This window comes from Harpia harpyja, chromosome 8 (assembly GCF_026419915.1).
Source record: "Harpia harpyja isolate bHarHar1 chromosome 8, bHarHar1 primary haplotype, whole genome shotgun sequence".
Lineage (NCBI taxonomy): Eukaryota > Metazoa > Chordata > Aves > Accipitriformes > Accipitridae > Harpia > Harpia harpyja.
In genome coordinates, this window is record NC_068947.1 from 50,467,779 (window position 1) to 50,495,732 (window position 27,954).

Sequence of the window (27,954 nt, forward strand, 5' to 3'; positions counted from 1 at the left end):
GTTCATCCTCAGTCTGAAAAACCTTTCCCGTTGCTTTCTAGTAACGCTCTATGTTCTCTGCCTTGAAAGTGCATCCCTCCACCACAGGATCTGACACATTTCCCAGACGTGTTTTCAACAGAAGAACGTAGGAGGGTTAAGCCATCTGAGAGAGACCCCTGGCCCTTTCACAGCCCAACAGCATCACCCTCATCTTGCTGAAAAGGTTGAGAGTATCACAGTATTGATTGTAGCAGTTTCATGAACGACTCAAAGAATATAAGATGCACCGAGCCATGCTTGAATTAACAAAATGTGACATTGCCTTCCACACCTTTGGACTGAACTAAAAGACGAGGGCGTTTATCCCAAAGTTACAAGCAGCCAAAAATAAAGGTTGGGGATGGCGCTATGGAAGATGCATTGCAGGTGCAAGCCGCCGCTCCCACAAGCCGGCAGAGCACCGGGCGAGGACACCCCTGACTCGATGGGCCGGGGCTGTTGAAGCCCTGCGGATGCCGCTGCCGTGGCCCTGACGATGCCGGCGTGCCCCTAAGTTCCCAGCACAGCTCCCCAAGGGATAAAGCTCCCTGACAACGCTCTGCCAAGGCCGGCTCAGAATTTGGGGCCGGGCACAGTAAGGAGACCCTCCTCCCCGGGGCCGGCCGGCCAGCCCGCCGGCCTCCCTTTCCCCTCCCCGCCGGCCGGTCTTTCCCTCGGGAAAGTTGCTCGACGCCCCCCGGTCGAGGGGCGGGGGTGTCCGGGGCTGCCTCCCCGCCTCCTGTGCGTGTCGCCGAGCTATTTATTTAAATTGCAAATAAAGCGCCTGGGCGCCCGCCCTACCGCGGAGAGACAGTCCGGGTGCCGCACCGGCCGGCCGGCGGGCGTGAAGGCTGCCCCGCGGGGCCGGTTCAGCGGCAGGGACGAGCTCATGGCCTCGGGGGGGGCCCCGGCCCCCGGGGCTCTGCTCTGCGCCTTGCTCTGGGCTGTGGCGGCGGCGGGGGACGGCCCCGGGGGCAGCCCCTTGCCCGGCGCCTTCGGCCGCGTCTACCGGGGCACCGTGAACATCAACGCGGAGCGGGTCTACGCCTTCGCTTACAGCAGCGAGCCCGGGCAGGTAGGAGCGTCCCCCGGAGCACCGGCTTCCCCGGCCCGGTGTGGCCGGGGAGGAGGAGGAGGAGAAGGAGGGGGGGCGGGCGCCGGCGCCGCTGCGGCTCCGCTGCTGTGCGGGAGCGGGCCGGGCTCCCCCCTCCGCGCCCGCGGTCCTGTCCGCATCCGGGGGCCGGGAACCGCGGTGCACCTGCGGGCTTCCCCGGTACGGCCAGGGCACCCCGGGGCTGCGGGGAGAGAGGGTAGCGGTGTCCCGGAGGGCACGGGGTGGGCTGGAGGTTTGGTGCACCCCCCCAGACGGGGGCTTGGTATCCAGTGCTTCTAGCAGCAAAATGGGCTTAAAAGTCTAGAAGGGAATTACGAGGATAATACCTTAAAAAAAAAAAAAAAAAGAGGTATGTATGCACTTTATAAGCCTTTTTAAATACCATTTTTCACACTTGAGCGCTTCTGTAGGATCAGGGTGCTCTCCCCTGGGAGCCCGGGAGGTGAGACAGGGCTGCGCGGGTGAGGTGTGATGTGAGGAGGCTGCGGGGCAGCACTGCTAAAGCCGTGGCTGTTTGATGTGTGAAGGAAACCTGTCATTTGCGTATGCCTAGCTATTGCTAGTTTCCCCCCTCCCCCCTGTTTAACGTCGTGTTTATCTCAAGTAGCTAAGTGGTACCTTGGAAACTCTGCCCCCCGTTGTTTAGATTGAGCGTTAATTGCTGGGTAAGATGTTCTGATGTACCAAAAGATGGTGAACTGGGCTAAGGAATCTTCCTTCCTGTCCTCAGTTGCACGGGATGAGAAAATGGAACACAATGCTTTTTCCACACTATATTTCTAATGCTTCACTATGAAGGGAGTTGCTAAAGAGCATGATGAAGGGGGGGAAGCAGGGGGAGGTGGTGTTAATCATCCTTTGCTTTACTCTGAAATTCCAAAAAGATCCAACCCTTTAAAGACTTGTCTTTGTTCTATTATGTGTGTTACTATGTAATAAAATGCACCTTGTATTTATGGGGCAGGAGTTCTGTGTGGGAACTATGATGCAACTGAGCCCAGCAATACTTAGCTGTTGGGTGTCACCACTGAACCCAGGAGGTCAAAAGCATGCTTTGGGCCTGAGCCTCCTTGTAGAAGCTGGTGGTGATGTAAGTTAGGCTTCTTCAGGTGTTAAAGATATCGGGTATTATGATGAGGGCCTGTTGACAGACCAGATGTTGTCTGGGGCTTGTTAGTGAAGACAGCATGCATACTGACTTCAGTTAAAATGGATCTAGTTCCTTCAATTTAATGTGCTCTTTGAAGCTGTGTGTTTTGATGGGCACCTTCCACAAAGAAGTTTTCTCTCCTGGATAACTAGGGTGATAGTGGAGTGGGTGGAGGTGGGGAGGGAGTACAGGGTTGCTCAGTGGTGTTTGCAGGTATCTAAATGCATCTTCTGCTCAATGGCTACTTTCAGACACTAGCCCATTCCCACAGCTGTGAAGAGCCACCTGGTCTAGACTACTGCTGCATTTCATTTAAGTGAAAGCTTTAGTGGACTAATCTCCATGTTCCTGTATGCTGGAACATGAAATCTCTGCAGATACTGAGCTGGTCAAGAGCATATCCAAGAAGGGAAACTTCAGGTTTGAGGCTTAATACTTTTTTTAACACAGAACTTTTCAAGCACTGCCATGAATGTGCTTAAAGAGGGCCATGCAACCAGCTCCTGCTATGAAAACTAATTTGGAAGAGAAAAACCACATAAAGATGGACTGTCCTAGGAAGCTTTCTGGTGAGGGATGCCCAGAACAGATTCTGAGAATAGAGAAGGTACTAGAGAAGAGAAAGCTCCAGGGAGACCTTATGGTGGCCTTTCAATATATAAAGGGGGACTTACAAGAAAGATAAAAAGAAGCTTTTTTGCAATGGTCTATAGTGACAGGAGAAGGGGCAACAGTTTTAAACTGAAAGAGGGTAGATTTGTGTTGGATAAAAGGAAGAAATTTTTTTATGATGAGGGTGGTGAGACACTGGAACAGGTTGCCCAGAGAAGTTGTGGATCCCCCATCCCTGGGAGCATTCAAAGTCAGGGTGGATGGGGGTTTGAGCAACCTGATCTAGTTGAAGATGTCCCCCTGCCCATGGCAGGGGATTTGGACTAGATGATCTTTAAAGGTCCCTCCCAACTCAAACCATTCTATGATTCCTCACTGAGAAGCCCTACAGATGCCATTCCTGAGCTGAACCAACAGAAGCCTGTAAGGTGTCTGGCCTAATTGGGATAATTGGTTGTGAGTGTGCGCAGCCCCCTCCCCAGCTGCAGCCCTGAACTGATGAGAGGCAAACCTGGCTGGGTCTCCTCTTGCCAGCCTGGTCAGAGGCAGAAGTTGATGTGTTCTGGTGGTCCTGCATCTCCCTGTTGATGAGGATTGCTCAAGGTTTAGAAGCTTGGTAGTGGAAATATTGACTTTAATCTGGGACTGCGCTCTTGTGGGCAGGTTTTTCTTGTGCAAGAGTTGTGAAGATACTTAGGGGCATGCTGTCCTCTGGGTAGTTGTTGGATCTTCTGAAGGAACGCAAGTTCTGCAAAAATTCAGTGTACTAGTCCTTACCTTTCATGGTAATGTTTAGTCTTGAACTCTTAGGGAGTGGAGAGTCAGCCAGTGTTTGCCAGTTGCCTGCCACTTGCAAGCTCCTCTGCTCTTTCTGGTCTTTTCAGTCTCCTCCTGTCTCTCTGCTGATGGCAGGTCAGCCAGGAGCCTCTGATACCTTGAGGCAGATACCATGTGGACCATTAACCTTAGTTATAGGAAATTTAATTGAATAAAAAGAGCATTTTCCATGTGGAAGGGCTGCAGTGGGTGACTTTAATGGCTTTCCCTCTGAAGCAAAGCCAGGTCTGGAGCGGTCTGGCTCTGAAACAGGGATTTTTTTTTCCTGGTGCTGTGAATTCTGCTGTTTTCCCCTCTCTGCTGCTCTCTCTCATGAGGACAGGCCTACAAAGCAAGGGACAAATTGGAGCCAAAGACAAGGTATGAGGGCTGGCTTGTGACACATCAGTCCTCTGTAAATGTTCTGTTTGCTCACGTGCCATGGGTGCCAGGGCACATCTGAAAATGCAGCTGAATAGAGCAATGCTTGAATGATGGATGAGAGAAAGGAGGGAATGAGACCGTTACTTGTGTTTGGTGCTTTAGAGACTTACCACTTTCTGAAAAGTGTTGTGCTTGCCTGATCTCAGAGGGTATTCTTCATCCACATAATCTTCCTTACTCCTTGGGATATAAGTATGCATGCACAAGGGAAGGGGAAAAGCAAGTCCTATGCCATTATTCATGAGCAGATGTATACAAGGTGAAGAAAGCACAACTCGGGGCTCTGGAGCAGAGCTGCTTTGAGACAGGCAAGTGACTTCCCTTCTGTGCAGCTCCTGGGAGTGTAAAATGAAAATAAGGGTGCTTATATGCTGACCAAGTCACCTAGCTGAAACTCTTACGCATGTATACATTACCATGTCTCTTCTCTGTGTGTGTGGAGGGAGAAAAACCCTCCTATGTGCTGTGCAGAAACGCTTCACTTTGTGTCTTGAGGCAGGAGAGCTGTCAGGCTTTTTTGTACTTGGCAACTAGGATTTAGGCCTTAATTCCTGAGGTGGAGCTGTAAAAGTAAAGCTGTGCTGAGGAGAAGCACAGCCATCTCTGCTGCAAGGGTCTTCTAGAGTTGGCCTGTGAACAGAGGGACATGACAAACTCCTTCATGGTGGAAAGTCTTCATTTGTTATGTGGTAGTCTTACTGCTTTTCTAGTTACCTTTTCCTCCTCCTAGCTGCACTTTGAAATTTTACCCTCTGCACAGATGTTTGTTTAATGTTTAACTGTGAGTGTAAAAAATACAATAATAAAACCAGCTGTTGCACCTGTCACTATGCACCCATGTTCTAACAGCAAAGACAGATGTGCACCATTAGAAGTCTGGTGAACAATTAGTTGGGCAAACAGGATTATCTTATTTTAGGATTTTTTTAATCTGGAGACATCCAGGATGGGGGAAAAAAATGAGCACACTCATGAGCATCTCCAATTCCACATATTCAACATGTCCCTACTTGGGAGGGAGGAAGGAAGGAGAACTGACTTGCTGGAGCTGCCTGTGCCATGTGCTCCTGCCCAGAAGACTGAACAAGAGTTGTAAAATGTTTCTGCTTGATTTACCATTGACTGGAGAAGGCTTTATGTGATCAGTGAGAGAACCTGCTTGGTTCCATGATTGCAATAATATGAGGGCTTCCAAAAAGAAAAAAAAGGGGGGTGTGTGCGAGTACAGAGGTAATAGAAAGTGAATGACTCTTTCCACCACTGTAAGCTCTGGCAGTTGCTAATGGTTAATTTGCTGAAAATACGTATGCCACTAATGGTGCCTGTGGGTATTTCCTGTATCAGGTCCTAAGTGGTGCAGGAGAGTATCATGAGGAAGAAGACTGTTGGAGACAACAAAAATTCTTCTTCCTAATCGGAGTTCAGGTCACCTGAATGCATGATTTGGGAGATACCTGGACTATATTTAGAAAACCAAGTATCTCTCAGGAGAACAAGTTTCCAACTTTCCATTTGTAGGCAAAGCTGCTGTAATCCAGACACAGCTCTTGGACATTCATGCAGTGCATCTTGGTTGCAGTGAACCCAAAAGCTGAGCAGTGGGCCGCACCTATATGATGAGCTCAAAAGCTGAGCAGTGGGCTGCACCTATTTTAAGAGAAAGAGTGGGTGATATTTTCCTCCTCCTCCCTTGCCGGGACTGGGAACAGAGCCCCAGTCTCAGATCCCATATGGCCCAGCCTTACTGTAAGCCGTGATTGGCAGCAGATTAAGCTGTGCCTTCTCTGCTGAGCAGTTGTGCCATGTGAGGATGTGTAGCCCTGGAGTGACTGTTTCCGATGTGGAGTCTATCTGAGGGGTGATGAGAAAAAAATTACCCTCAGTGAATGAGTGAGAGGCTGTGTGCCACCGTGGAGGGTTGCTAACAACATTGCAGATAGGGAAAAAGTTGATTGACCTAAGGGAAGAGGGGAATCAATACTAGTAAGAAAAACAGAAGTCTTTCAGTTGGATGCCTTAAACTTTGTGACCCTCTAGTAGAGACCAAGTGCCTTTTCCAACCCAAATTGCATGATGCATTTGGGTTCCTCAGTCCTCTACCGAATGGGTCTCATATCCTAGGTGTGGATGGCAGTTGCACATGCTTTGCTCTAGGCAAGGAGCCAGAACTGGAATTCACCAATACGTTCCTCTGGGATAGTGTGATGAGTCAGTTGCTCAGACCAAAGCCATCTGTTGTAGCTGCAGGGAAACTCCTTGGCCTGCTACACAGGGCAGCCTGGTTTAATAAGTGGCAGTGATCGAATCTGTGTTTACTGTTCTCTGCTGTTTCACATGTGAATGTAGGTCCCACTCCAGCAGCACCCATGTCTGTTTTAACAACTCTAGGAGCAATTTTTTCACCACTTGTTTCTGAGCTGGTTTTGGCCTTCATGTGTAGGACTCTTCAGGCTGGAACTAAACTACCTCAAAGTATTTCCTTGCTATCTTGCTCGTCTTCCCCATAATGTTAGTCCTGGCTCCAGCCCAAGTTTCAGCCCACAGCTATACCATGCATGCAATAAAACTTTAGTCTCCTGTTTGGAGACAGGCAAACCTGAGTTATGATGGGGGGAACAGGTTAGGTTCTGTCTTAAGTGGAAGCCCACCATTTTAGCCACAAAAATGCAGGTAAAAAACAAATAAATTGGGAAGACTACAAATGTGTGAACGAGAAGATCTCCTAAGGTCAGTAGAGGTCCTGTTATTGCAGGATCTCTGGGGCCTGAACACTGTTAGTTTTTGGTTGCTGGCTCTAGTGTGCTCACCACAGGACACTGGAAGGGCCTCAGCACACCATTTCTGGAGCCTAATATTAAATTCCTTATGAGGCAGAAAGGTAGGCAAAATGTCAAATCCAGAAAAATCAAAGCAAGGTATAGTATATGATGTCTGAAGCCAAGCGCGGTTCAACAGAATCCATTTGGAATAACTTTTGTATATATAATTTATCTTTTTTTAAAGAAAACAACCAACCCTAGGAGGTGACATGTAGGCACTGTAGAGCACACAGCACTTGGAATGCTCTTGCTGTTTCTCAGTGGGGTCTCTTGGTCAATCCTTACCCTGCCCAGAGTCACGTGAAAAGCTCGTGAAAAGCTCTTGCTTACAGGAGAAAGCAAAAGTCAACTGTGGGAGAAATGGTGTGGGGATCTGCTGAAAACATGAGCATGACTGTTGTTTTCTGCAGCAGAAAATATAGTGTTGAAAAATTTGGCTCTGGCAAAAATAGGATATCCTAAATGAAAGAATGGTGTGGGAGGTGGCTTTGCTTTGAGCTGGGGATGGGATCATGTGCCCACCTGAGATTCCTTCAAACTTAAATTATTCTTTGGCTTTCTAGGATGTTGTTCTTTGTGGGTTTCCCTACCTAGAGGGGCAAAAGGGAGTACAACTTGAAGGAGGCTATCAGTTTGCAGGCTTTAGGAAAAAAGCCTGAGAGGCCTGCTCTGGTTTCTTGCAGGGTGGCCTGCAGACCTTCGGATGGTGACTTTGGTGCTGGCAAGAATTTTTATTTTTATTTCTAATGTGTAAGCTAATGCTGTCAAGCCCAATAACTTGTCATTGAACTAAAGCATATCTTTTGAATTTGGATGCCATTCTAAATCTTAAAATTGCTCTCTTCTTGTTGGGCTGTCCTGTTGTTTAAAATCAAAGCTGATCAGGTTTTCTTGTTCCCCCTGCCGCTCCCTCCTGACCCCTCAAGATGTTTAGATTAAAAAAGAAAAATTTTCTGAAGAAGAGTAACTTCATCAAAATGTCTCTCCTCAGTTTGAACTCTTTCCAAGAACAGTGCAGCAATTTATAATACAAACATTTGCATTGTAAGTGGAGGCTGAAATGTCCTTAAATAACCTGTGCAGAAGTTGCTGGGTAGGAAGGTATGCTTTTCCTATACAGACCTCATCTGCTATTTCATGGGATATTTAGGGAATGAAAGTGCAGGCTGTAAAAGCTGTATTGCAAGGGTGTGCCATCTGCTCGGTTCGAGAATACAGTTTAGTACAGTTATTTCCTGCTGTGTATACTTAGAGAAACCCAGATGATTTCAGAAACAGCCTTCGTTACTTTCTTTATGCTGATGTTTTTCTTTGGGCATAGAAATAGCTACTTCAGTGTGGTTTAAAACAAACAAACAATGTTTTGTTTTGTTTTGTTTTGTTTTTATAAAAAAGACAGCATGTAGGATATGTAATTCAATCCACATCTGAAGTGTCACTGAGGTGAAGAACTTGGGAGCCAAGAAAGAACCAGATATTTGTGTTGTGACAGTAAACCCTGGAGTTATTGCTGTGAGCTTGGAGTGGTGGCAAATTTGGAAAGGTTATAAACCCTTTTGTTTCAAGGGTTGCTCTAGCCCAGAGTTCCAGCTGCTGTAGGTTAGGAAGATGCTGTTTATTAGAGGGTAGTTTGTTCCTTGACTGGCTGTTAAAAAAAGGATTTGTTTGTTTAATTTTAATGTCTTCCTGAGGTCTGAGGGTGGTCAGAAACAGGTACCTACTTATCCAGCATGGCAACTCTTAGTTTTTCTTTCTGGCTGTCCTGGAGACTCCCTAGTGATGCTGGTTAGAGGACAAAATTTCTAAAAAGGTAAATATTAACATGCTTTCTATTTGTCTTTCTTGCATTTATGCTGCACAGATACTGTTGCAAGCAAGTGGACTCATGGGAACGTCCATGGCAGACTGTAAGTCCACACAGCATATTTGTGCAAAGTGGAACTTCTAAATGAAAAATATTAATCCTGGAACAATTACGTTAATGTGACTGAGGCTGTGCTTGACATACCCAGAGTCTGTTGCTTAGTTTATGCTGCTTTGGATATTTAATACTCCTGGCAGAAATGCTGGAAGAAAACTGTGGGCCAAGGTTATTTGACAGATTGCTTTTGGCATTTAAGACTTATTGACATTAGGGCACAAAGTCAGATAGAGAAAGGCTGAAAGGAAATGCTCCTCTGAGCTCTGCTTGTTTTGTTGTCAGACAGGAGTGGTGCTCATATCTCATAAGAGGGCAGGAAAGGGGTTCTGTAACGCCTGTCACTGTCTCAACTATTTTCCTTCAGGGTCTCAGCTTCCCCCTGTTGTGTTGTCAGTGGGAACAGCAGCTGAGTTTGGTGCTGGTGGGTTATGTGCTTCATTCTCTGCCTCAATTGCTTTAGCCCATCCAGCTGAATCCTATTTCACTTAATATCAGGGTTCATATAAAAATGAAGCACCTTTTTCTTGTGCAACAGCAGATAGCAGCAATTAAGTGGCTTTTGTAGATGCATCCTGTGCTGATACCTTCCATTGTAACTAGCAGCCTGTGTGTTTGCTTGCCGGATGTGTTCCCTGCCCACTGGCTTGGCTTGGTGCCTTGTCAGGCCCACGACCAAGTGCTGTCACAGCGTGGACTGATAATCCCAAACGGTCTTGAAAGGAGCCGCTTGTGTGTGGGTGTGGTGGGGAACGTGGTGAAGCCCCAGTGTGATTCGAAGGTTTTGCTTAGTGTGAGGTGGTGGAAAGGAATCCACAGTAAAGCTCTTGAAAATCTTTGCTTGCAGCAGAAACTGTTGTTGCAACCTCCTGCCTGCCCTTAAATTCACATCCCTGCAGTCTTAAGCTGATATGTAATCCCTGTGGGAAATGCAGACTTAATAATCAGTCGAAGGACTCTTTCGTGTCAACAAGAGCCTGGTTTATTTTGCTTAATGTTTGCAGCCATGTTGGTCCTGTTCAGCTTGAATTTGGGACTGGCTCCTTCTGCCTGTTTCTGTCTAGAGAATGGAATTCAGATGCACTTTTTTGTCTGTCTTTTTTTTTTTTTCTCCCCCTTTCTCCAGGGTGGTGAACTGAAGGACAAATATTTGTCTTTCCTGGTCTAACACGTTTTTATATAGTGCTGAGAGCTCTCTCTTTATTCAGCTGTGTAACTGCTGTGTCCACCTTAAAATACGGAAAAAAGCTCAAGGTCAGTCATCTGAGAAACAAAACTGTTATGAGCTTGGCTGGTGAATAGAGATGCACATGGCAGAGGCCTGGCAATGGGAAGGAATGTGAGGAGCAGAAGTCTCTAAAGCAGTCCTGACCCTGCCTCAGCCCTGCAATGCAAAAGGCAGCAGTATGGTTATTGCTGACAAACATTAGTGCAGGGCCTGGCTGTCAAAGGGAGCATTTGGTACACGAGGTTGTTTTCCAAGATCCAGCCTGGAGTGTCCTACCTCAAACCTAACTGTGAGTATCTGCAGGAGGTATGGATTTCCCAAGTGAAGTCCCTCAGCAAGTGGTGGTGGTGCAGGAGTGGTGGCAGCCTGCTTGACCCTCTTACTGCCCAGGCAAAACTCCCTCCTCATCTCACCTCCCTCTCAGAGGAGTCTCTCAGTCTTTTGTTCTAGTGTGTGTGATTATTATTATTTTAAATAAAAGCTGTGCTTTTTAGCTGGAGTTCCTCTTGTCTCTGCATGCAACATAGTTAGGATCTTATTTCTGTGTTGGAAGGGAGGGGTGCATGTGATGGGAGCAGTGGTTCTGTAGCAGGGAGGGGTTCTCATGTCAGAACTGCTTGTTCTTAAATAATCTTTGGAAAGGTGTGGAGGAAGAATGAAGTTTGAACTAAATAAATCACCCTTTTCTCCTTTACCTCCCGCTTTTTTTTCCACTCTTCTAAAAATATTTTGCTGGAGATGATGCCCTTGAGGCAAATGCCAAATGCTGACTTTCAAAGGGAAGGATGGTACTACTAGCACTGGCTCAGTGGTGGATTTGTTAAATCTGTTGCGTGAAAATGTGTGTATTGTCTTTTATATAGACAACAGAATCTAGAAGCAAAACATGGATGAAAAGTTTAAGGTAGGTTAATTGGAAGAAGGCCTGAAAAAGCACAAACATCAATTCATAGGTGCTACATTGTTATCACTGTCCCTTGTGATGCTTCTCCTAGACAGTTCACCCTGCCAGGCAAAACGTCTTTCTCCAAGACACTAATTAGGGTTCCTTCCACTCTGTAGCACAAAATCAGAGAGTGATTGACAGCAAATGAGAGAAGCCCTGCTTGCAGTTAAATGTTAATCCTTCCTCCACTTTCCCAAGCTTCCTTATAATTGTACCTAGGTTCTGCTGAACATAGTTGCTCTGATATCCCCAAGTTCATTTGCAAGTGGTGGGGAGGATCTGGAGGGACTGTTAGTTGGGCAGGTTTGGCCCACAGGCAAATCCCACCTGTTTTATTGCTGTGTTTTGGAGGAATAGCTGTTATGTCAGGCAGAGGCCCATCAACCAAAGCTTTGTGCTGCTGGGAGCTGCTGCTGTATCCCTGAGACCTGTGAGGGGGAGAGTGGAGCTGTATCCTGGGGCTGGGATCTGGCCGCTCCACTGAAGTGCAGGATCTGCCCACAAGAGGCCCTGTGTTACTGTGGTGATGGTGACAGGGTAAATAACTAGACGGACTGGAACCTCAATTGCCATCTGTCCAACTTCTTAATCACTCTGTTTTTTTCCTGGGCTTTTATTATAAAGATTTTGATGGGGTTAGGTGGTGTGATGCTCCTGGTTGATCTGGGCTATGTGCAAATGGAGGAAGAGTAGAGGTATGCACCCCAAGTACCTGCAAATGAGGCAGCTTCTTGGCCATTCAGTACTGCAGCAGGAGAGTGACAGCTGTGTGCTGTAGGCTTTATGACACCGTCCCTCTTAACCTGATGTTTCTGAAGGTCATGCACTAGAAACTGTACGGGGGGGGAGATCTCAGGCTTTGAATGTCTAAGTTGCTGTTTGTCCCCAGTTAAGCTCCAAACATGTTGCTTGCACCCCTCTGCCTCTTTTTGCACACTTGAGTTTCAGCATCTGTAAAATGGAGATGATTACTGCTGTGGTCACATAGGATGCAATTGCAAAATCAAAAGACCTTTCAGTAGTTGTATATTAACTATATGGGGGAAGCTAGAACTCGCAAAAGTCTTTGGTTACCTGAGCAGGCCCTGCAGGCATCCGGAGTGGCAGTTGCCACAACAGCAGGGCTGCCTGCAAATAGATGATCAGTCCTTAACAGAATGAATTAATCTTGGCATTGCTTATTGTTAGTAAAGTAAACATCCAATAGCTTTGTATTCATAAGCAGGTGTCTCTTTTTCTCTTTTTTTTTTTTCTTCCCCCCTCTGCCCCCCCCTCCTTAAAGGAAACTTGACTGCTCAGACTAGTAAAACATCTAATCTGGAAAAGCCTTGAGATATCAAAAAAGATATGCTCAGTGTATTCACCTATAGGTTAAGGAGAGAAAAGCCAGTATCAGTGTTGACAGCAAAGAGGAGGCAATTTGTAACCCTGTGCATGTAAGGGCAGTAGCTCTTGCTCAGGGACATTCCAGCCACCCTGGGTGAGGAGCAGCAGGAGCTCAAACTGGGATGTGGAGTAGCAGCAGCAGGTCTGTGCTGAGTAGGTTGTTGACTGGGTCCAGCTTGCAAAATTCTTCAGCTGCGTTATTGCACCTGCAGCCATGGTCTTAATTAGCTTTTCTTTCACAGGAAATGAAAATGCTAAATCTTTTGGCTAGATTCAGCAATGGACATTAAGGCTAGCAGGAGGGTGTCAGGGTAAAAATGTGTGTGAATGGAGCGCTAATGAGTCACTGTATGAGAAGTTTAACTGTTGGGCTTGTCCAGGAAGCTCTTACAGAGGTGGCTTTGTCTTGTAAAGGATGGGGGAGTAATGCTCTACGGATTTGCCTTGGGCAGTTACAAAGCTGCAAAGCTTTCACACCTGGACTACTGTGTCCAGTTCTGGTCTCCCCAGTACAAGAAAGGTATGAACTTACTGGAGCGAGTCCAGCGCAGAGCCACAAAGATGATGAAGGGACTGGAGCATCTCTCCTATGAGGAGAAGCTGAGGGGGCTGGGACTCTTCAGCCTGCAACAGAGAAGGATGCTCAGGCGGATCTCATCAATGTGTTTAAAAACCTGGTGGGAGGGAATGAAGAAGGGGGAGCTGGGTTCTTCTCAGTGGGTGCTTGGGCAAGAGTGACAGAACAAGAGGCAATGGGCACAAGCTGAAACACTGGAAATTCCATCTGAACTTTTTTTTCCCCCTCTAATTGTGAGGGCAGTCAAAGACTGGAACAGGTTGCTTTAGAGGTTGTGGAGTTTACATCTGCAGAGATATCCAGAACCTGACTGAGCCCTGAGCCGGATATGGTAGGGTTACAAAGGGTGAGGATGGGATTCTTATGTCCTGTTAGGCACTGCGAGTTACTGTCTCATGCAAGGGCAGGAATTGCCATTTCAAATTGCGTTCTTAATAGAGGCTCCCAAAGGAAATAGGCTCCAAGACTTGCCTGTCCTCTTTGGATTTAAGGGCCTGCCTTGTCCAGTGGTGAGCTACGCTGTGCAGGTACTTGGTGCTCCCCAGTTCCGGGCTGGGTTGGCAGAACACAATGTAGGAGTTGAGGCCAAGATAGAGGCATAGCACAGTTATGAAGGTTTGTCCTCTGCTGGGATTTACAGTGCCTGAGGTGGTGTCTGGGTGTAAATCTTTCAGCTGTTGCCCTGCTCCCTTTCTCCAGTCTGGTTTAGTGGGGAGGGAAGTTGAGTTAATAGTGCCACAGCATTTGCAGCATGGGTACATCTGTAAGCCAGCCTAATTCCAGCCACAAGCTCCCAGCTGCTGTCCCCATGAGCAGCCTCGCCGGCTGGGTGATCTTGTTCACCCAAAGGCATGCTTGGGATTACATTTCCAAAAGGCTCCAGCCTCTACTGCTATGTACTCCTGACTCCTGAAGTAGGTGAGGGCTGTTTTCTCATCTTTCCATTTGGGTACGAGCTATACGAAAGAGGTAGGCGGGAGTCATTCTTGTCTGCCCATGTGATACTTTGCTCATTTGTGAAGCAGAGCGCACTTTCCACATCCGATGCAGAGCTCCACGAGGTAGCCAAGGGTCTTGCGAAGCTCCTTTGGGAGGAAGGATGCAATGGCAGATCTCAATACTTTGCAAACTGCATTAGGGTAGCAAATCCTTCCTTTTTGGACAGGACTCGGAGGGCTTTGCTTTGTTTGGTGAATATTAAGAGAACACTTCCTTGCATCATCATATGTAGAAGTGTTCAGGAATATGGTCTTGGTGTGGTATTCCCCTCTCTTCACAAACTGGCCCAACAGACATTTAAGATCACAGAAAATGTCTAGTGAAGGTCTCAGACTATGGAATACTGGTATTAAAAATAGTCCTTCAGCCTTGTGTTGGCAGTGTTGTGCTTGTCTGCTTATGAAACAATATTTGATTACATGGCAGTGGCTTCTCAAATAATACACTGTAGAACACAGGTGGTGTGTATTCTTACTTGCATAAGCCAAACGGCACAAGAAGCTAATAAAACTGGAAAATACACTGTGCCACTGGAGATAAATGGCTTGCTGTGTATGCACTGTAATGTGATGGTGGGAAGAGCTGGGATTTCCAAAGGGTTTAAGATTAAATCATGGAATTAATCTTACTGTATCTTAATAGATATCAAAATCCGTACTTTTTTTTTTTATGATAGAAAGATACGGCTCTCTCCTGTGTTTTGTAGGATACCTCAGGGCAGGTTTTTTCTTTTGGCTGACTTCTTGTAGACAGTCTGTGAATTTCTGTTTATGTGTCTTTCCTGTTAGAATCAATATTGAAAATACTTAGTTTGCTGAAAGGGAAGATCCGAGGTGGGAAGAAGAGGCACTCTCACATGTATGCAACTTTCACTTCTCTGTCCAAAACCTGGGAACACTGTAAAAGTAGTACTTTTTTTTTTTTTTAATACCGCTCAGCGTTAGCATATACTTCAAATAGCCAATACATTTCGTAAATTGAGAATTTAGAAGAAGTACGGATGCAACTTTAAGTCTTCCAAAGAATACAAAATAATTGTATTAATTTAAAGTAAACCTGACTATCTGCAACATACATATAACCCATGTAGTGGGTAATGTTCTGTATTTGTGAAGTCAGTGCAGAAGAGAATTTCCCAGTCTAGCTTGTATTTATGAGTACTTGAGGGTGCATAACCCAGTAGTGCTATTTGCTGTGAGTCTGATGTGAGCTCCCCATTGCATTGTGCTGATGTGCTGAGCCCTGGAGGGTTCACAGAGTGGTGTCCAACCAGAGGTAGTGTGAATCACTTCACCTGTGGAGGTGGGCTTGCTTTAACTGTTTCATGGGCAAAAAGCTGCGGGACGGGTAGCTGGAATGTGTCCTTTCTGCAATGATAGTTGGTTTCCCCATGGATGGAGAATGGCTCTGTGTACTTGCGGGACTCTGCCTTGGCCATCGTGTCTTCATGCTCCTTAGATTTGTTTTCTTGTTCAGTTCCAGTGTTGCTTCATTTGGGTCCCTGTTTCTTGTCACAGTGACTACAGCAAACACCTTCAACAAGCAGTGGCTTGTTCAGCCCAGTCCCTGCGTTTCCCAGTTATACCAACGTGTGTATAGCCAAATGTGTTGGCTTGGCTTCCCCAGCCGAGCAGGGCAGTCACAGAGACTTGGGAAGCCACAGAGTAACCTTCCAGTTGTCTGATGGTGCTGGCCTACTGTGTTGATACCCTTCAGGTGTTACCTGTGAGCCTTGCTTTGTGATGGTGTTTTTCCTAACTTGGTTTTAGCACCCTATGGTGAAATTTACTTGGAAACAAAATTGCGTATGTAGTTTTTGTGGTCAGAAGGAAAAGCTGGAAGACATGCTGAAAGAGTATTACAAAGGTTTAGAAACCAGAAGGCAATGGACAAAGATCCCAGTGTTTGCCCTTCTATCTCAAGGGGTTTTTAATTAAATTATTTATGATGTCTTTTCTTGAAGACTTTCATTTTTTAGGAATTGGTAGCTGTAGCCTCTGTATTATGGTGATGATGGCAGGAAAATTGATAATGATTTTGGCTTGCAGGAAGGTGTTTTGTTCCAGTAAACTAAACCCCTATGTGAGCCTAGAATCACTAAACAAGAATAAACAGGGAATTTTCTTTTAGACTTATGATTGCAGATGCAAGCCCTTTCTCTGAACCTGGTGTCATCAGTGTAAGTATAAGCTGCCATCTCAGGTAGCTGCCCTTCTGCTACCTTGCTAATTCTGTATGGTTTTTCTCAGAAGGTGGCACCCCCCTTCTACCTTTACTCTTCTTGGAGGGTATAAAGTTGAGATATCTATGAAAAGTCTTTAACTGATCTAGCGAGAGTCCATTCTAATCTTTCAAGATGTGGTAGGCTTAAAATGTGTACATCTTATCTACCTAATATGCTTTCATCAATTAAAGGTCTCTAACTGATATGTACTGTCTCTTCTGATGAGTTATGCATCTCATACCCTGTTTTTTTGAGCAATTTGTACAGCTCTGAAGAGGGAGCTGAAGAGATGTTCCTTTCAAATGGAAATGGTGCCATTTCCATTTGGTGCAGACAAACTGCTTGCTTGCTTCTCAAAGCAAATAGTAAACTGAGGGCATTCTACTCCACAGCTGTCCTACCTCTGCAACTGTGTGGTGGCCAGGTAATGTAAGGAGAAATTTCAGTTGCTGATGCAGTGGGCTGCATTAAAACCCTTGCTCACAAACCAAAGCAGCCTTCCTTGTCCAGTTGAGGGCAGTCAGCAGTGTATTCCTGTTTTGTTAGGTGGGGTATGTATGGGTTATGGTCATCTTGGTATCATTTACAGCAGAGCCAGGTGCTAGCTGATAACCTGCTTTTTTCATCACTAACTATTAATGTTGTCTTCAGTCATCTTTCCCAGTAATGTTGATTGAGTTGGGTACATAAAAGTCCAAGCAAGAAAATTCTCAGTTGTAGCCTTGGATCTATGTTTTGTGTGTGTTTGCTTAATTTTATAACACAAGTTATTCATGTTGCTCCCAATTGGGTAAGTGGAAGCTACTGAACTCTCTTCCTCTTACATCTGCTGCATTTGTCCACTGTGTCTTGTCTGACAGTCACCTCTGACCTGGAGACAGAGCTGTGATTCTGGATTAGAGTAGCAGCAAGGAGGCTGATTAGAGCAGCAGGCACTTCTGTAACTGACCTCTGGATCTGAATAACCAGTCCAGTGACAAATGCTGTTGATCTCCCTGTGGATATTGTCAGCATCTAGGTCAGACTGAAGAAGGGGGACAGCCTTCTCCCACCTAGATTTGGAGCTGTTTTGTTCTTTGCCTTCGGCTAACGACATCTGTACTCTCCTTTCTCTTCTCACAGGTAGATGCAGTGCGGGTGTATGTGAACAGCAGCTCTGAGAACCTCCAATATCCTGTCCTGTTTGTAGTTCGCCAACAGAAGGGAGTGCTGTCGTGGCAGGTCCCACTAATTTTTCGAGGCCTGTAAGTACTGGAGTCTCTTCCTTGTAACACACTTGTTTGCCAGCTATATCCATTATTGGCCTTCCTCAAGTGCTAGATCTTGCTACTTGTGTAGACTGCAGGGCTTGGTTGCAAATCATGCTGGCTCACTGTCAGCTGAATGTAGGAAGACCAGGATTTGGTAGGTAACCTCTTACTTGTAGCCTGCTCTTGTCTCTTAGTTTCTCAAATATGTACACGGAGTGCCAGGAGGCTTCTCTGCTGGGGATCTGCCTGTGTCTCTAGTCAGTGGCCATAACCACAGTAATGGTGTGTGCAAGTAGTTCTTGGGCTCTAGTTTGGAGCAGGGTTTGAACAAGCACTCGAAAGAGCACTTTAACTGCTGTGTTACAGTGCATTTGCAAAATAAGGGCTCTCTTCTCTTTCTCACCCCAGGTACACCTACATTGAGTCTCTTCTGGGGGGTGGTGGTTGTTTAGGGGGTGTTTTCTTTGTGAAAGTGATGCTGCTATGTATCTTCAGCAACCTCGGAGCTAGTTAGGCTGCAAGTACCGAGACTTTGCAGGCACCTTAGACCATCTGAGATGTGAAGCTTCATCCTGTGACTGAAATCTTCGTGCCAGGCAGCAGATACCCTGCAGTGTCTTGCCTGATGCAGGGGATGGTTACAGCAGCGGCTGTTCTGGGCTGTCATTGCTCTCTCTGCCTTCAGCAAATGGCAGATGTGCTAGATCTGCAGATGGCACAGGCAGCCTCGAGGGAAGTGAAATGTTGGGGATGGCCAGTCCCTTGTGCAGGCCGCAAGAGGCAACAGAGGTGGAGTTTGAGCTCTGAATAAAAGGCTGAATGGTCTTGGCCTTTCAGATTAGTATTTCAGTTATGCAGACAGGGGAAATATTATGTCATTCTTGGAACTGCCAAACAACTTTTTAACTGCTATCTCTCTTTTCCATTGAACTTTCCCTTCCCTCCTTCCCCTGGCCATTGTAGCTATCAGAGGACCTACAATTACCAAGAAGTGAGTCGGACCCTCTGTCCTTCTGAGCCAACACCCGAGACGGGACCTTCTGACCAGATTATATTTGTGGACGTTGCTTCCATGGCACCATTTAATATTGCATATGAGCTGCTAGTCACCAGGCTCGAGAACTTCCAACTTGAGTAAGCTGGGATGTGAGAATACAAATGTAATTTCTTCATGTATCTGTTATACAGGGATTTGGTCCATCTGCCTCCTTTTCCCTTCTTTTTTCCTTCCCAGAAAAAAAAAAAAAGATTATTTTTTCTTCTGCTTAATCTGAAGGTACTTTGTATGTATTCCAGCTCTGAAAGTTTTAGATTTTAACATGCTGGCATTTCTTTTCTAGGACCGACAAAGCCTTTAACTTCACTGCCAGCCCTTCCCAGCCCCAGGTAAGGAGGGGTCCTGTGTGGCATTGCTTGTATGTCTTACCACATCCAAATAGTTGATGTGATCCTTTGTTAGAGATAGCAAAAGCCTTATATGACTAGGTCGTTTCCCTCTTAGGATGCAGGGAAACTTCCTTACTGTTGAATTTTCTGTGGATATGATGGAGAGGTAGCAGTACCCCCTCTAGGGGTACATCTGGGTCCTCTTGCAAAGCAATTAATAGAACCAAAACCCATGACCAGAGCAAATGAATGGTATCTGCAGTTCAGGAAATTCCAGAAATGTACTGAAGTCCAGAGGCCATTGGACTGCTACACTTTATGGGAAGTGAGATGGTGTGCACCAGTGTCTTGTTCCAGCCAGCGCTGGTTCAGTTGCCTGAGTGTGACTTGCCAAGATGCAGTCTCTACTGGAGAAAAATAAATACATAAATAAATAAGCTGTAAAGGTACAGCAGAACACAGATTACTATTCCTTGCTCAGGGCAGCAAGTCAAGTTGCGAGGTGATAAATGAAATGCCTGATAAGTCTGGTTATTAGTTCAGAAGAGAGCACACATGTACAACACATCCAACTGAGCGGCCTTGTTTAGAGCCCTGCAGACACTACAAGTCCTTTCTTGAATGAAAATGCTGTTGGCAGTAACTATAGTGATACAGGAGCTCATAGAGCTGGGGAAGTATGTAATTTACCCAGGCTGTCTGGTACTCCATTTTTGTTGTTGCTATCACGGTTAGTAACACCACTTAATTTTAGGTTTCCTGTTACCAGGCATCCCAGCTAATCTGTTTTGCTGTCAAATGCCTTAAGCTGGTTTGCAGATACATGCAGTATTTTATACTATAGAAGCATAGGGAATGGTGGTGGCTCTTTATAAACCCTCATTACTTAGGATGTTGTAATTTGAAGGTAGGGTGTTTAGGATCTGGCCTGGAATTAACTTTGTAACTTTGGTATGTTCTTTTTCACAATTAATAACGTGAGGTTGGTGACTTTTAATTATAGACCAGAAGTAGAGAGTAGAAGATGAGTGCTTTTTAATTGCTATAATGCTGAGGTTTTTGTAAATCAAAGTATTAAGTAGTCAGGGGATGGGGAGAAAAAAAAGGCAAAAAAGGCAATTCAAAATCTAAATGGGTGTTGGAATAGCCCTAAGACTGGAAAAAGACAAGCATAGCAACTGAAGGAGTTGTCTGGAACCTAGCTCATGCCTGAGGGCAGAAGGGGAAATTAGATATGCTTGTATAGGTCAGGAGTGTTGTCTGGATATGTTTCTACCATTCGCAGTCTGTGCAGCAGAGAACTGTAGGTCTCAATGCCCCTTATGTTAATTCCATGCTCTGGTATAAGTGTGGCTTAAAGAAAATTATACAAGGGTCCTCATGGGTGACTTCCTCAAGGACCTAAAGCTTTCCAAGGGTAGTGCACCTGGGAAACCAAGGAGCTCAGACCGCCAGTTCCTTGCTTGGTGGAGATAAAACGCAGTCCGCTGAAGAAACCGGCTTGGTGAGTTTTCAGTTTCTAAGGACTTGTGGTTGGAGCCAGCGCTCCCTCAGCAGTGAAGGGACCCTGCTTGGAGAGGGGTGATGGGAGTAAATGCTTTAGTAGAAATGGGGAAACTTGGAAAAAGCCTGGGTGATTTATTGCTTATTGCTGCCCTTCCAGTTGGGGGCCCTACTTCCTGAGAAGGGGATGGGGGAAGGGAAATAGGAAACGGCTGGCCCTTGCTCAGCACTAAGGTTTATGTGATGTAAAGGGAGCTCGCCAGTTGGGAATGTCTCAGGTTATGGTTTTGGAGCAGGAGATGTGGTAGCTTCTGAGGTGGCAGCAGTGGCTGCCAGGTGACCATAAGGAAGGGAGGAAGGTGGCTGGTGGCAGTCCTCAGCCTTGTGTCCACTCTGAGGTGGGGTGAGGTGCCCACCAGCCCCTTGCGGTAGCTGTGACTGTGAGCCTGAGCTCTCAGGGTCTGGGATCCAAGCAGGACAATGGGAACCCTTGCAACAAGCCTGCCTGCTGGGGTGGGCACAGAAACCCTGCTTCTCCAGCAGCTGACTGGTGTAGTACATCAAACTTTTACTGGAAAAATATGCAAATAATGATGTTGCCTGGGACATCTTTTGCCCAAATCTGAAAAGGCCCTTGCTGGGACAGGGCAGGGCATTTCCTGACCCCACAGACTGTCTTGTGGTCCTGCTCAAAGTATGGAAGCATAACAAATGCCATTCCTTGCCCCCAGAGGAAAAGTAGGAATATCGGCAGATGTTAGTCTCTCCCAAATCTTTTTGGAGCTATAGCTGAATTATTTTCAAAGCTGAAGTGAGAATAGAAAAACCGTTTACCCTTTGCCCTCAAAACCAAAAAAACCCAAACCCCCTAAATCCTACAACTAATATCAGGCATTTATTTATGAAACTCTTGACAGAGTTACAACCATTTGACCTAATACTTTTCACAGTCTGTCTTTGAGGCAACCCATCCGAGATAAACTCCATGATAAGTTCCATATATAAAGTACAGCCAGCAGTATGGAAACATCTGGAAATTGCTCATAGCAACATAAAATGGAGTAGGGTATAAAATGAAGTCACTTTAGCTTGATCAGGTGGAAAAGAGCTTAAGGGGAGCAGAAGCTATGCCATATCTTGCATGTTGATGATGGCTGTGTCTAACAGCATGCTGTGCAAGGGGGAGAGTTGTCTTGTACGTATTTAATCTGCTCTTCTCTAGGTAAGGTTCTAATGTTTGAAATCTTAATTTTTGTGAAAGCTTTCCACATCCAACTCCAAAGCCCAGCTTGGGCTGTGGAGGTACCTTAGGGAGGCTCTGAAGCTACTGGCAGTGGTGATTTTTGGACCGTAACTCTCAGCACTCTGCTTTCTCCTCAGTATTTTCTGTACAAATTTCCTCAGGATGTCGATTCAGTCATTATTAAAGTGGTGTCTGATGCAGTCTACCCATGCTCGGTTGTCTCCGTCCAGGATATTGTGGTAAGTCTGAGCAGAGAAGGGTAAGGAGCTGCCTGCTGGAGCTCTGTGTCCTGCTGTAAGGGGGTCTGTGCCCCAATAGAGAGAAGAGCCCTAGGAAGGCCTTCACCCTCATGTGGTGGTGGTGGTGGTAAAGGGAGCCCCTGAAAGGAATGAAAATCCTGTGGGAAGGAGGCAAAGACAGAGATGCTGAGTTCAAGCAGCTTATACAGAGATTTTTGCTGCAAATAGGTGAACAAGCTGTTCCTCTCCAGCCTGTCCATAGGGCATTTGTTATGTTCCCCTTGTGAGGTTTAATATCCTGCTGCCTTGTGACATGGGTCTATCTCTCCATGGAGTGGTGTTGAATGGGATGCTGGTGGCAGTGCTGTTCCCTTGAGTCTCCCCTGGCTCAAGGCAGCGTGGGGAGCTTCTGATTTCCAGACATGAGGTGTCTCCTCCTTTCCAATTCAATTTCCTCTGTATGCAATTACTGTTCCCTTTTCCTGGGAACAGGAGAACAGCTGTTCCCTGCCATGGAGGTTGGCTGTTGCTTGCAGCTGGGAAATAGCCCCATATTTATCCTCCTTCCCCACGTCCCTGAATGATGCAGGGACCTGCAGTGTGGGAGCAGCAAGATGGTGATAGAGGTGCAAGATACCTTGGCTGCTGGTTCTGAAGTCCTGGTAGTTGCCTTTAATACCTGGGGTGAGGAAAGAAATGGGTAACACCAATTCCTGCCCACATCTCTGTGTTTGAATGGTGGAAGGGCAGGAGGGGAGACTGTGACAGGTGATTTTCAACCTACTGGGTATTAAGAGTAGTGGGAAAGAGTAAAATGAGGGCAAGCACTTGGCATATAGTACAGACTGCAAAGTGTGTGACACAACCAGTGTACAGCTGAGTGTATGCACTGCCCTGTGGGAATGGTGGAGTGATCAGTCTGGCTGAATCCTCTTCTGGGATTGAACTGCAGCCCTCTTAGAATGCAGAGATCGGTGAGTGCAGGCCACAGCTGGTGTCTTCAGAGCAGCTTTTCTAACTTCTGAATGGATTCTGGTTGTTTTGTTCCCTTTGTCACCCCAGTGGGGGCCTTTTTCTGCTGTTCTACACTGTCTGTTCTCCTGCTGGCTCCCTGCGTTCGGATATTGTCTCTGGTTTAACCCTTAGTTGTGTCTGTTTTAGTGCCCAGTGTATGACCTGGACCATAATGTGGAGTTCAACGGTGTTTACCAGTCTATGACTAAGCAGGCAGCCATAACTGTGCAGGTGAGATTCTGATTTTTGTTCCAGTGTTGGTTTTTTTCAGTGGTTTGTCCTATGCATTCCTAGTTTTCTTTTGTTGATTCTGCTGTGAGCCTTTGCTTTTATTAGATTGGCTCATATAAGTGGAAGAAGCAATGTTACCTTTTACTACAAAACCTTGCTTATGTTTGCTTAGATAGGCGTGTTACGTGTGCTGAGGCTCTAGATCAGAGTGGCTGCAGCCACGTGTCTTCTGTTTGAACCCTGGCTCTTCTACCACTGAGTGGTGGTGGTAGGGCCTTTTTAATAAGCAAAGCTTAGGTAGGTGGTTTGCACTAATTAAAGTAAATAAATACATGCATTAGTATTAGTTTGCTTGTACTGGGGCACTGCTGTACTTCATACTGGTGAACTCAGTCAGCTTATTGTCAGCAAGGATAAAGGGAGCATCCCCAGAAGTCAAGCTCTGTCCAGAACAGGCTGGTGCCTGTGTAGCAACTAAAACCTGATCTGTGGCCTTTTGGAGCACCACTTCTGTTTTGCTTTGGAGGGAGAGGCTCCTTCACATCTCATGGATTCTGTCGTCTTCCACCCTCCCATGCAGAGAAAGGACTTCCCAGGTGAGCAGTTCTTCGTTGTGTTTGTCATCAAGCCAGAGGATTATGCCTGTGGGGGTTCTGTGCCTTCTTCCATTCATGGTAAGTTTTGCTGGGAGGTCGATTTGATTGGTGCATCTGGGTGACAGAGCAGCAGGAGTCCTTTGGGACCTTCCCGTGGGATGACACGGGATGGTCATATAGCTCTGTCTTACCAGGTAGCTGTGAGGAAAAGTGAAGTATAAATTTGATATTGTCAGGTAGATTAAAAGTCTTGATCAATTCAGGAGGTGGCTGGCTAGTACAGCGCCTGGCTTGCTGGGTTTATGTGCTTTTCAGAGGAGTTGCTGGTGTCTTGGGAGATACTGGATACACCCGGCAATGCTGCTTACAGCTTTTTGGTTGGTGTGTTGTTTTTTTGTTCCCGTACCCTGCCCCTGCTGTATTATTCTCCTGCCTGCATGGAGGCCCAGATGGCAGTTCCTGCAGAGAGCATCTTCTCCCACTGCTATCTTCGGTTCTATGACAGTCCTGGACTTGGGGTAACCAGAAAAATTAGTAATTTTGGGAGAATAATTTTACAAGAGACTTGTTCTAGTGCCTTTCCTGGGCAGAAAACACTGTGTCCACTTCCTGGGCAGTGGTAAAAGCAAAGCCTCCACCAGTCATGTAGTGGCTGTAACCGGAGTGGGGACATTCCTATTCTCAAAGCCAGATGGCTTCCTCCCTATAGGAGAAGCAAGACTGCAACCAACAGATATACTGGGCTCCCCCAACAGCCCTGCACTCCCCCTGCCCCCCCCCCCCCCCCATTTCTCCCCTAAAAAAAGAATTGTTGCCTTCTGGGTGTCTTTCTCTTATCCTAAAGCTGTCAGCAGAGCTGTACTGACAGGGTGTGCTAAGCCCTGCTGAAACATAGCAAGTCACTAGCATAGCATCCTGCACAGAAGTGTTTTGCCAGAAGAGCTTTGGCCAAAGGCAAAAATGGTGTCCCAGTATCTGTAGTGAGAGAAACTGCGCTTTGGGGACTAGAGATGCCCTTGGGATTCAGGCATCCAGACTTGAGCAATGTATGGAAGGCTCAAGCAGGGATTTCTAGTCTGAAAAACAGGTTGTGGATAGGGAGGAGGGGGGAAGTGTATGGAAAAGGCTGTATATTGACAAGTCTGAGAGAGGTTTATAGCAAAACCACACACAGATTATAGTGAAAAGCCAGACCCTGGTGTTTTTGCAAGTGCAGAGAACTAACATCAGGGCCAGAGATCATAAATGTTTGATTGTTTTTATATTTGCTGTACACCTTGCATCTCACAGGGAATGTCAACCGTACCTGGAACCTGCAGCGGACAAAGAACCTTCAAGTGACGATTGTGCCCTCTATAAAAAGTCAGTGTCTCTGGGCAGAGCAATGCAACTTTACAGGGGGACTTGGCACTTCTGCCTAGAAGGGTATGGCTGGGCTGGCAGCCCTCTGATGGAATGGTGCAGAAAGCACCAGCAAAGGAGTCAAAACCAATTGGAGCCTGGGTACCTTCCAGGAGATTCCCATGGGCACACCAGCTAGCACTGGGGGTGAAGAAATTGGGGGGAGACCTTGCAACGGGTTCTGGCGATTCCTCTTTGTCCTGATTTTGGCTGGCATAGAGAAAGGAGATGGGTTTTGAAGGGTTGTTTGGGGCTGGGTGTTGTCACCAGGTGGTGTCAGGAAGAGCAGGACAGGAGTGCTGGCTGTGAGAGGGGCTGTTCCTGCCCTGACTGATGCCTTCTCTTTCCTCAGAGTCTGTTTATGTCCAGGCCATGTTCTTCAGCTTCCTGAGTTTCCTCTCCTTTTACCTGGGCTCGGTGGTTGTTGCCTTTGTGCACTATATCAGGTGAGTCAAGGGGGTTTACAAGAACAACCTTTCTGTTTCTCATTGTCCTCAGAGATTCCTCACCCTGGAGTACATTTGGGGCGAGTGGGGCAGCAAGCATCTGAACAGAGCAGCTGAAGAAGTCTATGACTACTCAGTGGGCTCCTACTGATGACCAGCCAGAAAACTTTTCTTCCTCTGCTGTGCAGATCATGGCAATGATGAAAACCTAAGGCTCTGCCCTCTAGCTTTTGTAGTGCCCCACCCCTGGGTTTCCTTATATGAGGACACTGAGTGGTAGGTGGGAATTGTGATGGGACCAGTCTGGGATATGGGGTGCCAGAGTACTGGGGAACCAAGATGCTTCTCAGAGTGCTGGACCGAGTACTGCAGTAAGTGGCAGCGACCCAGATAGGGCCTTGGAGCCTCAAGTGTGCTGGTTTCCCTCCTGACCTGTCTCTTCTGCCCCAGAACTTGGTGCCTGGGCTTGTGCTGAGGAGGATATCTGCATCCAAGGTGAACTTGAGCATAGCTACCATAACAGGTTGTTCTATGGCACAAAAAAAAAAAAAGGGAAAACTTCCTAGCTGCCCCAGGATCGTGTAACTGGTTGTCCTGCCTCTGGTGGATAGTTGAGGGGTTAAAAAAACCCCTCTGTTGCTTTGGAAATCAGAAAGGTATACAGCAAGCAGTCATGGCTGAGCCATGTCTAGTCCAAACACTATTTTTCTTTTTTTGTTGTTGTTTTTGTTTTTCTTTTGTGGTTTATTTTTGTTGGGAATTTTTTGTTTGTTTTTTAGAGCTTGCACCATATTTACCTATTGGTGTCCTAGATAATCCTGCCATGGCTGGCAGGTGCTGGGGTTTGTGTCTGTCTCATGAGTGCTGCCTGTTCTTTTTCAGGGTTCGGAGGAAGGCTTCAGCTGGGAGATTGAGTCCTGAGGATGGTAAGGTCTCTTTTCTGTTGTGTGACAGCTTTAAGTGAACAGCACAGGTCCCAGGCCAGGCAAGGGACAGGCTGTCAGTCAAGTACCTTCTGTCCTTTCAAGCCTTTGTCCCTGTACATGTACCACATAGTCTCTGGTGCTGGTGAAAGATGTTAGAGCTTCCTCTCTGCCCTCACAAGAGAGGGTGTTTGAAGCAGGCTCCCCTGAACCTACCCTGAGGTGCTGGCTTTTAGAGGGGTGGAGGAAGAGCAAGCCTTGCCTAGACCTGGCTACAGGCTAATGTTCCTGATGTCATCTGTTCATTTTTAAGCAAGGCACTTTGAGTTTATCAGCTCCTATGCTTTAAGATTTCCTCTGACTGGTTTAAGCATGGGGTCTCTAATTTTTTAATTTAATTTAAATTTTAATTTGTTTTTAACTGGGAGTTGCAGACAACCAAATGAATGAATGACTAATACAGTTAGGTAGTGGTGTTTGTGTTATTTACTTTGGTATTGGATTCAGTTTACTTTATGCTGCACCCACATTTCAACATACTGCAGATTTCTGTGTTGTAAAAACATAGGTGCATGTAAGATGCTACCAGTAAAAGATGGAAATTTTTGCTGTGTGGATGGGGGGGGCAGGGGGCAGGGCACTGGGATTTTCTGCTTTCTGGAGAAGTGTGGGAAGCTGGCCATTTCATTTGTTTAAATATTTAGTGCCTGCAAAGTAGTTCAAAGCATTGGTCTGAGGATAAAGGCATCGTCATTTGTACCTCTCTCCTGGGGAAAGGGAGGACGTTATGTTTTGGCAGCACTGAAAGGTTCTTGGTGTGTTCCCTTTTTTAATCCTTAGCTTCTTCAGTCCCTCTGGTCTGCTACATACCACCAGATAAACATACAAGTATAACTGAGCTGTGCTTACAGGATCAGCAGTGGAACTTCACTCTGACCTGGCATTACTTGGGTTAATATTTTTGCTAAGGACTTGGGGGCATTTGGATTCTCAGGAGTGGCTTCTTCAGCTACTGAAATCCTCATCTGCATCTCTGTATGTGGAATGTATGTGAAAGGTTTTCTTCACAACCAAATAAGCAGGGGACTGTAAAAATGTGCTTAAAAATATTCTAATTTTAAGTCATTTGGGATGGATCCTGCTGTGAGACAATAGCAGGTCTTAGCGCACTGGAGAAATGGGAAGGGTCAAACTCCCAATGGGGACTTTGGGGAAGCTGAAGGAACCTGGCCAAGGCCCTGGAAGAGCTCCAGGGTGGTGACAAGGGATCACTGTTTAAGGCGTGGAGCCACAGTCTCAGCTGGGTGAGACCAGAAGCTCCAGGGAGTGCTGCTGGTGCTGTAGCTGAGGGTTCATGTGCTGAAGGCAGCTTAGAAGCTGCTTTCCAAGCTGCCCTGGCAAGAGGTGGAAGTTAAATTCTAGTGCTTGGGAAGTTCCCAAAGGGGCTGCAGGGCATAGATGCTGTGCT

General features: G+C 46.4%; 1 protein-coding gene across 4 annotated transcripts in view; it reads left to right on the plus strand.

Annotated features, from left to right (window-relative positions):
• Window positions 1–668: 668 nt before the first annotated feature.
• The window catches only part of SIDT1 (SID1 transmembrane family member 1), a 45,810-nt gene continuing 18,524 nt past the window's right edge, over window positions 669–27,954 (plus strand). For 2 of the 4 annotated variants that reach the window (XM_052795199.1, XM_052795200.1), the window contains exons 1-10: window positions 673–1,096; window positions 17,377–17,498; window positions 18,468–18,638; window positions 18,845–18,890; window positions 21,774–21,875; window positions 23,037–23,120; window positions 23,701–23,794; window positions 25,007–25,078; window positions 25,470–25,563; window positions 26,446–26,489. In XM_052795199.1, the coding sequence (XP_052651159.1) occupies window positions 911–1,096; window positions 17,377–17,498; window positions 18,468–18,638; window positions 18,845–18,890; window positions 21,774–21,875; window positions 23,037–23,120; window positions 23,701–23,794; window positions 25,007–25,078; window positions 25,470–25,563; window positions 26,446–26,489 (1,015 nt within the window). In that variant the 5' untranslated portion in view covers window positions 673–910. Of the gene's footprint in view, window positions 1,097–17,376; window positions 17,499–18,467; window positions 18,639–18,844; window positions 18,891–21,773; window positions 21,876–23,036; window positions 23,121–23,700; window positions 23,795–25,006; window positions 25,079–25,469; window positions 25,564–26,445; window positions 26,490–27,954 lie in introns of all 4 variants that reach the window. The other 2 variants (XM_052795198.1, XM_052795196.1) reach the window with 2 other exon arrangements.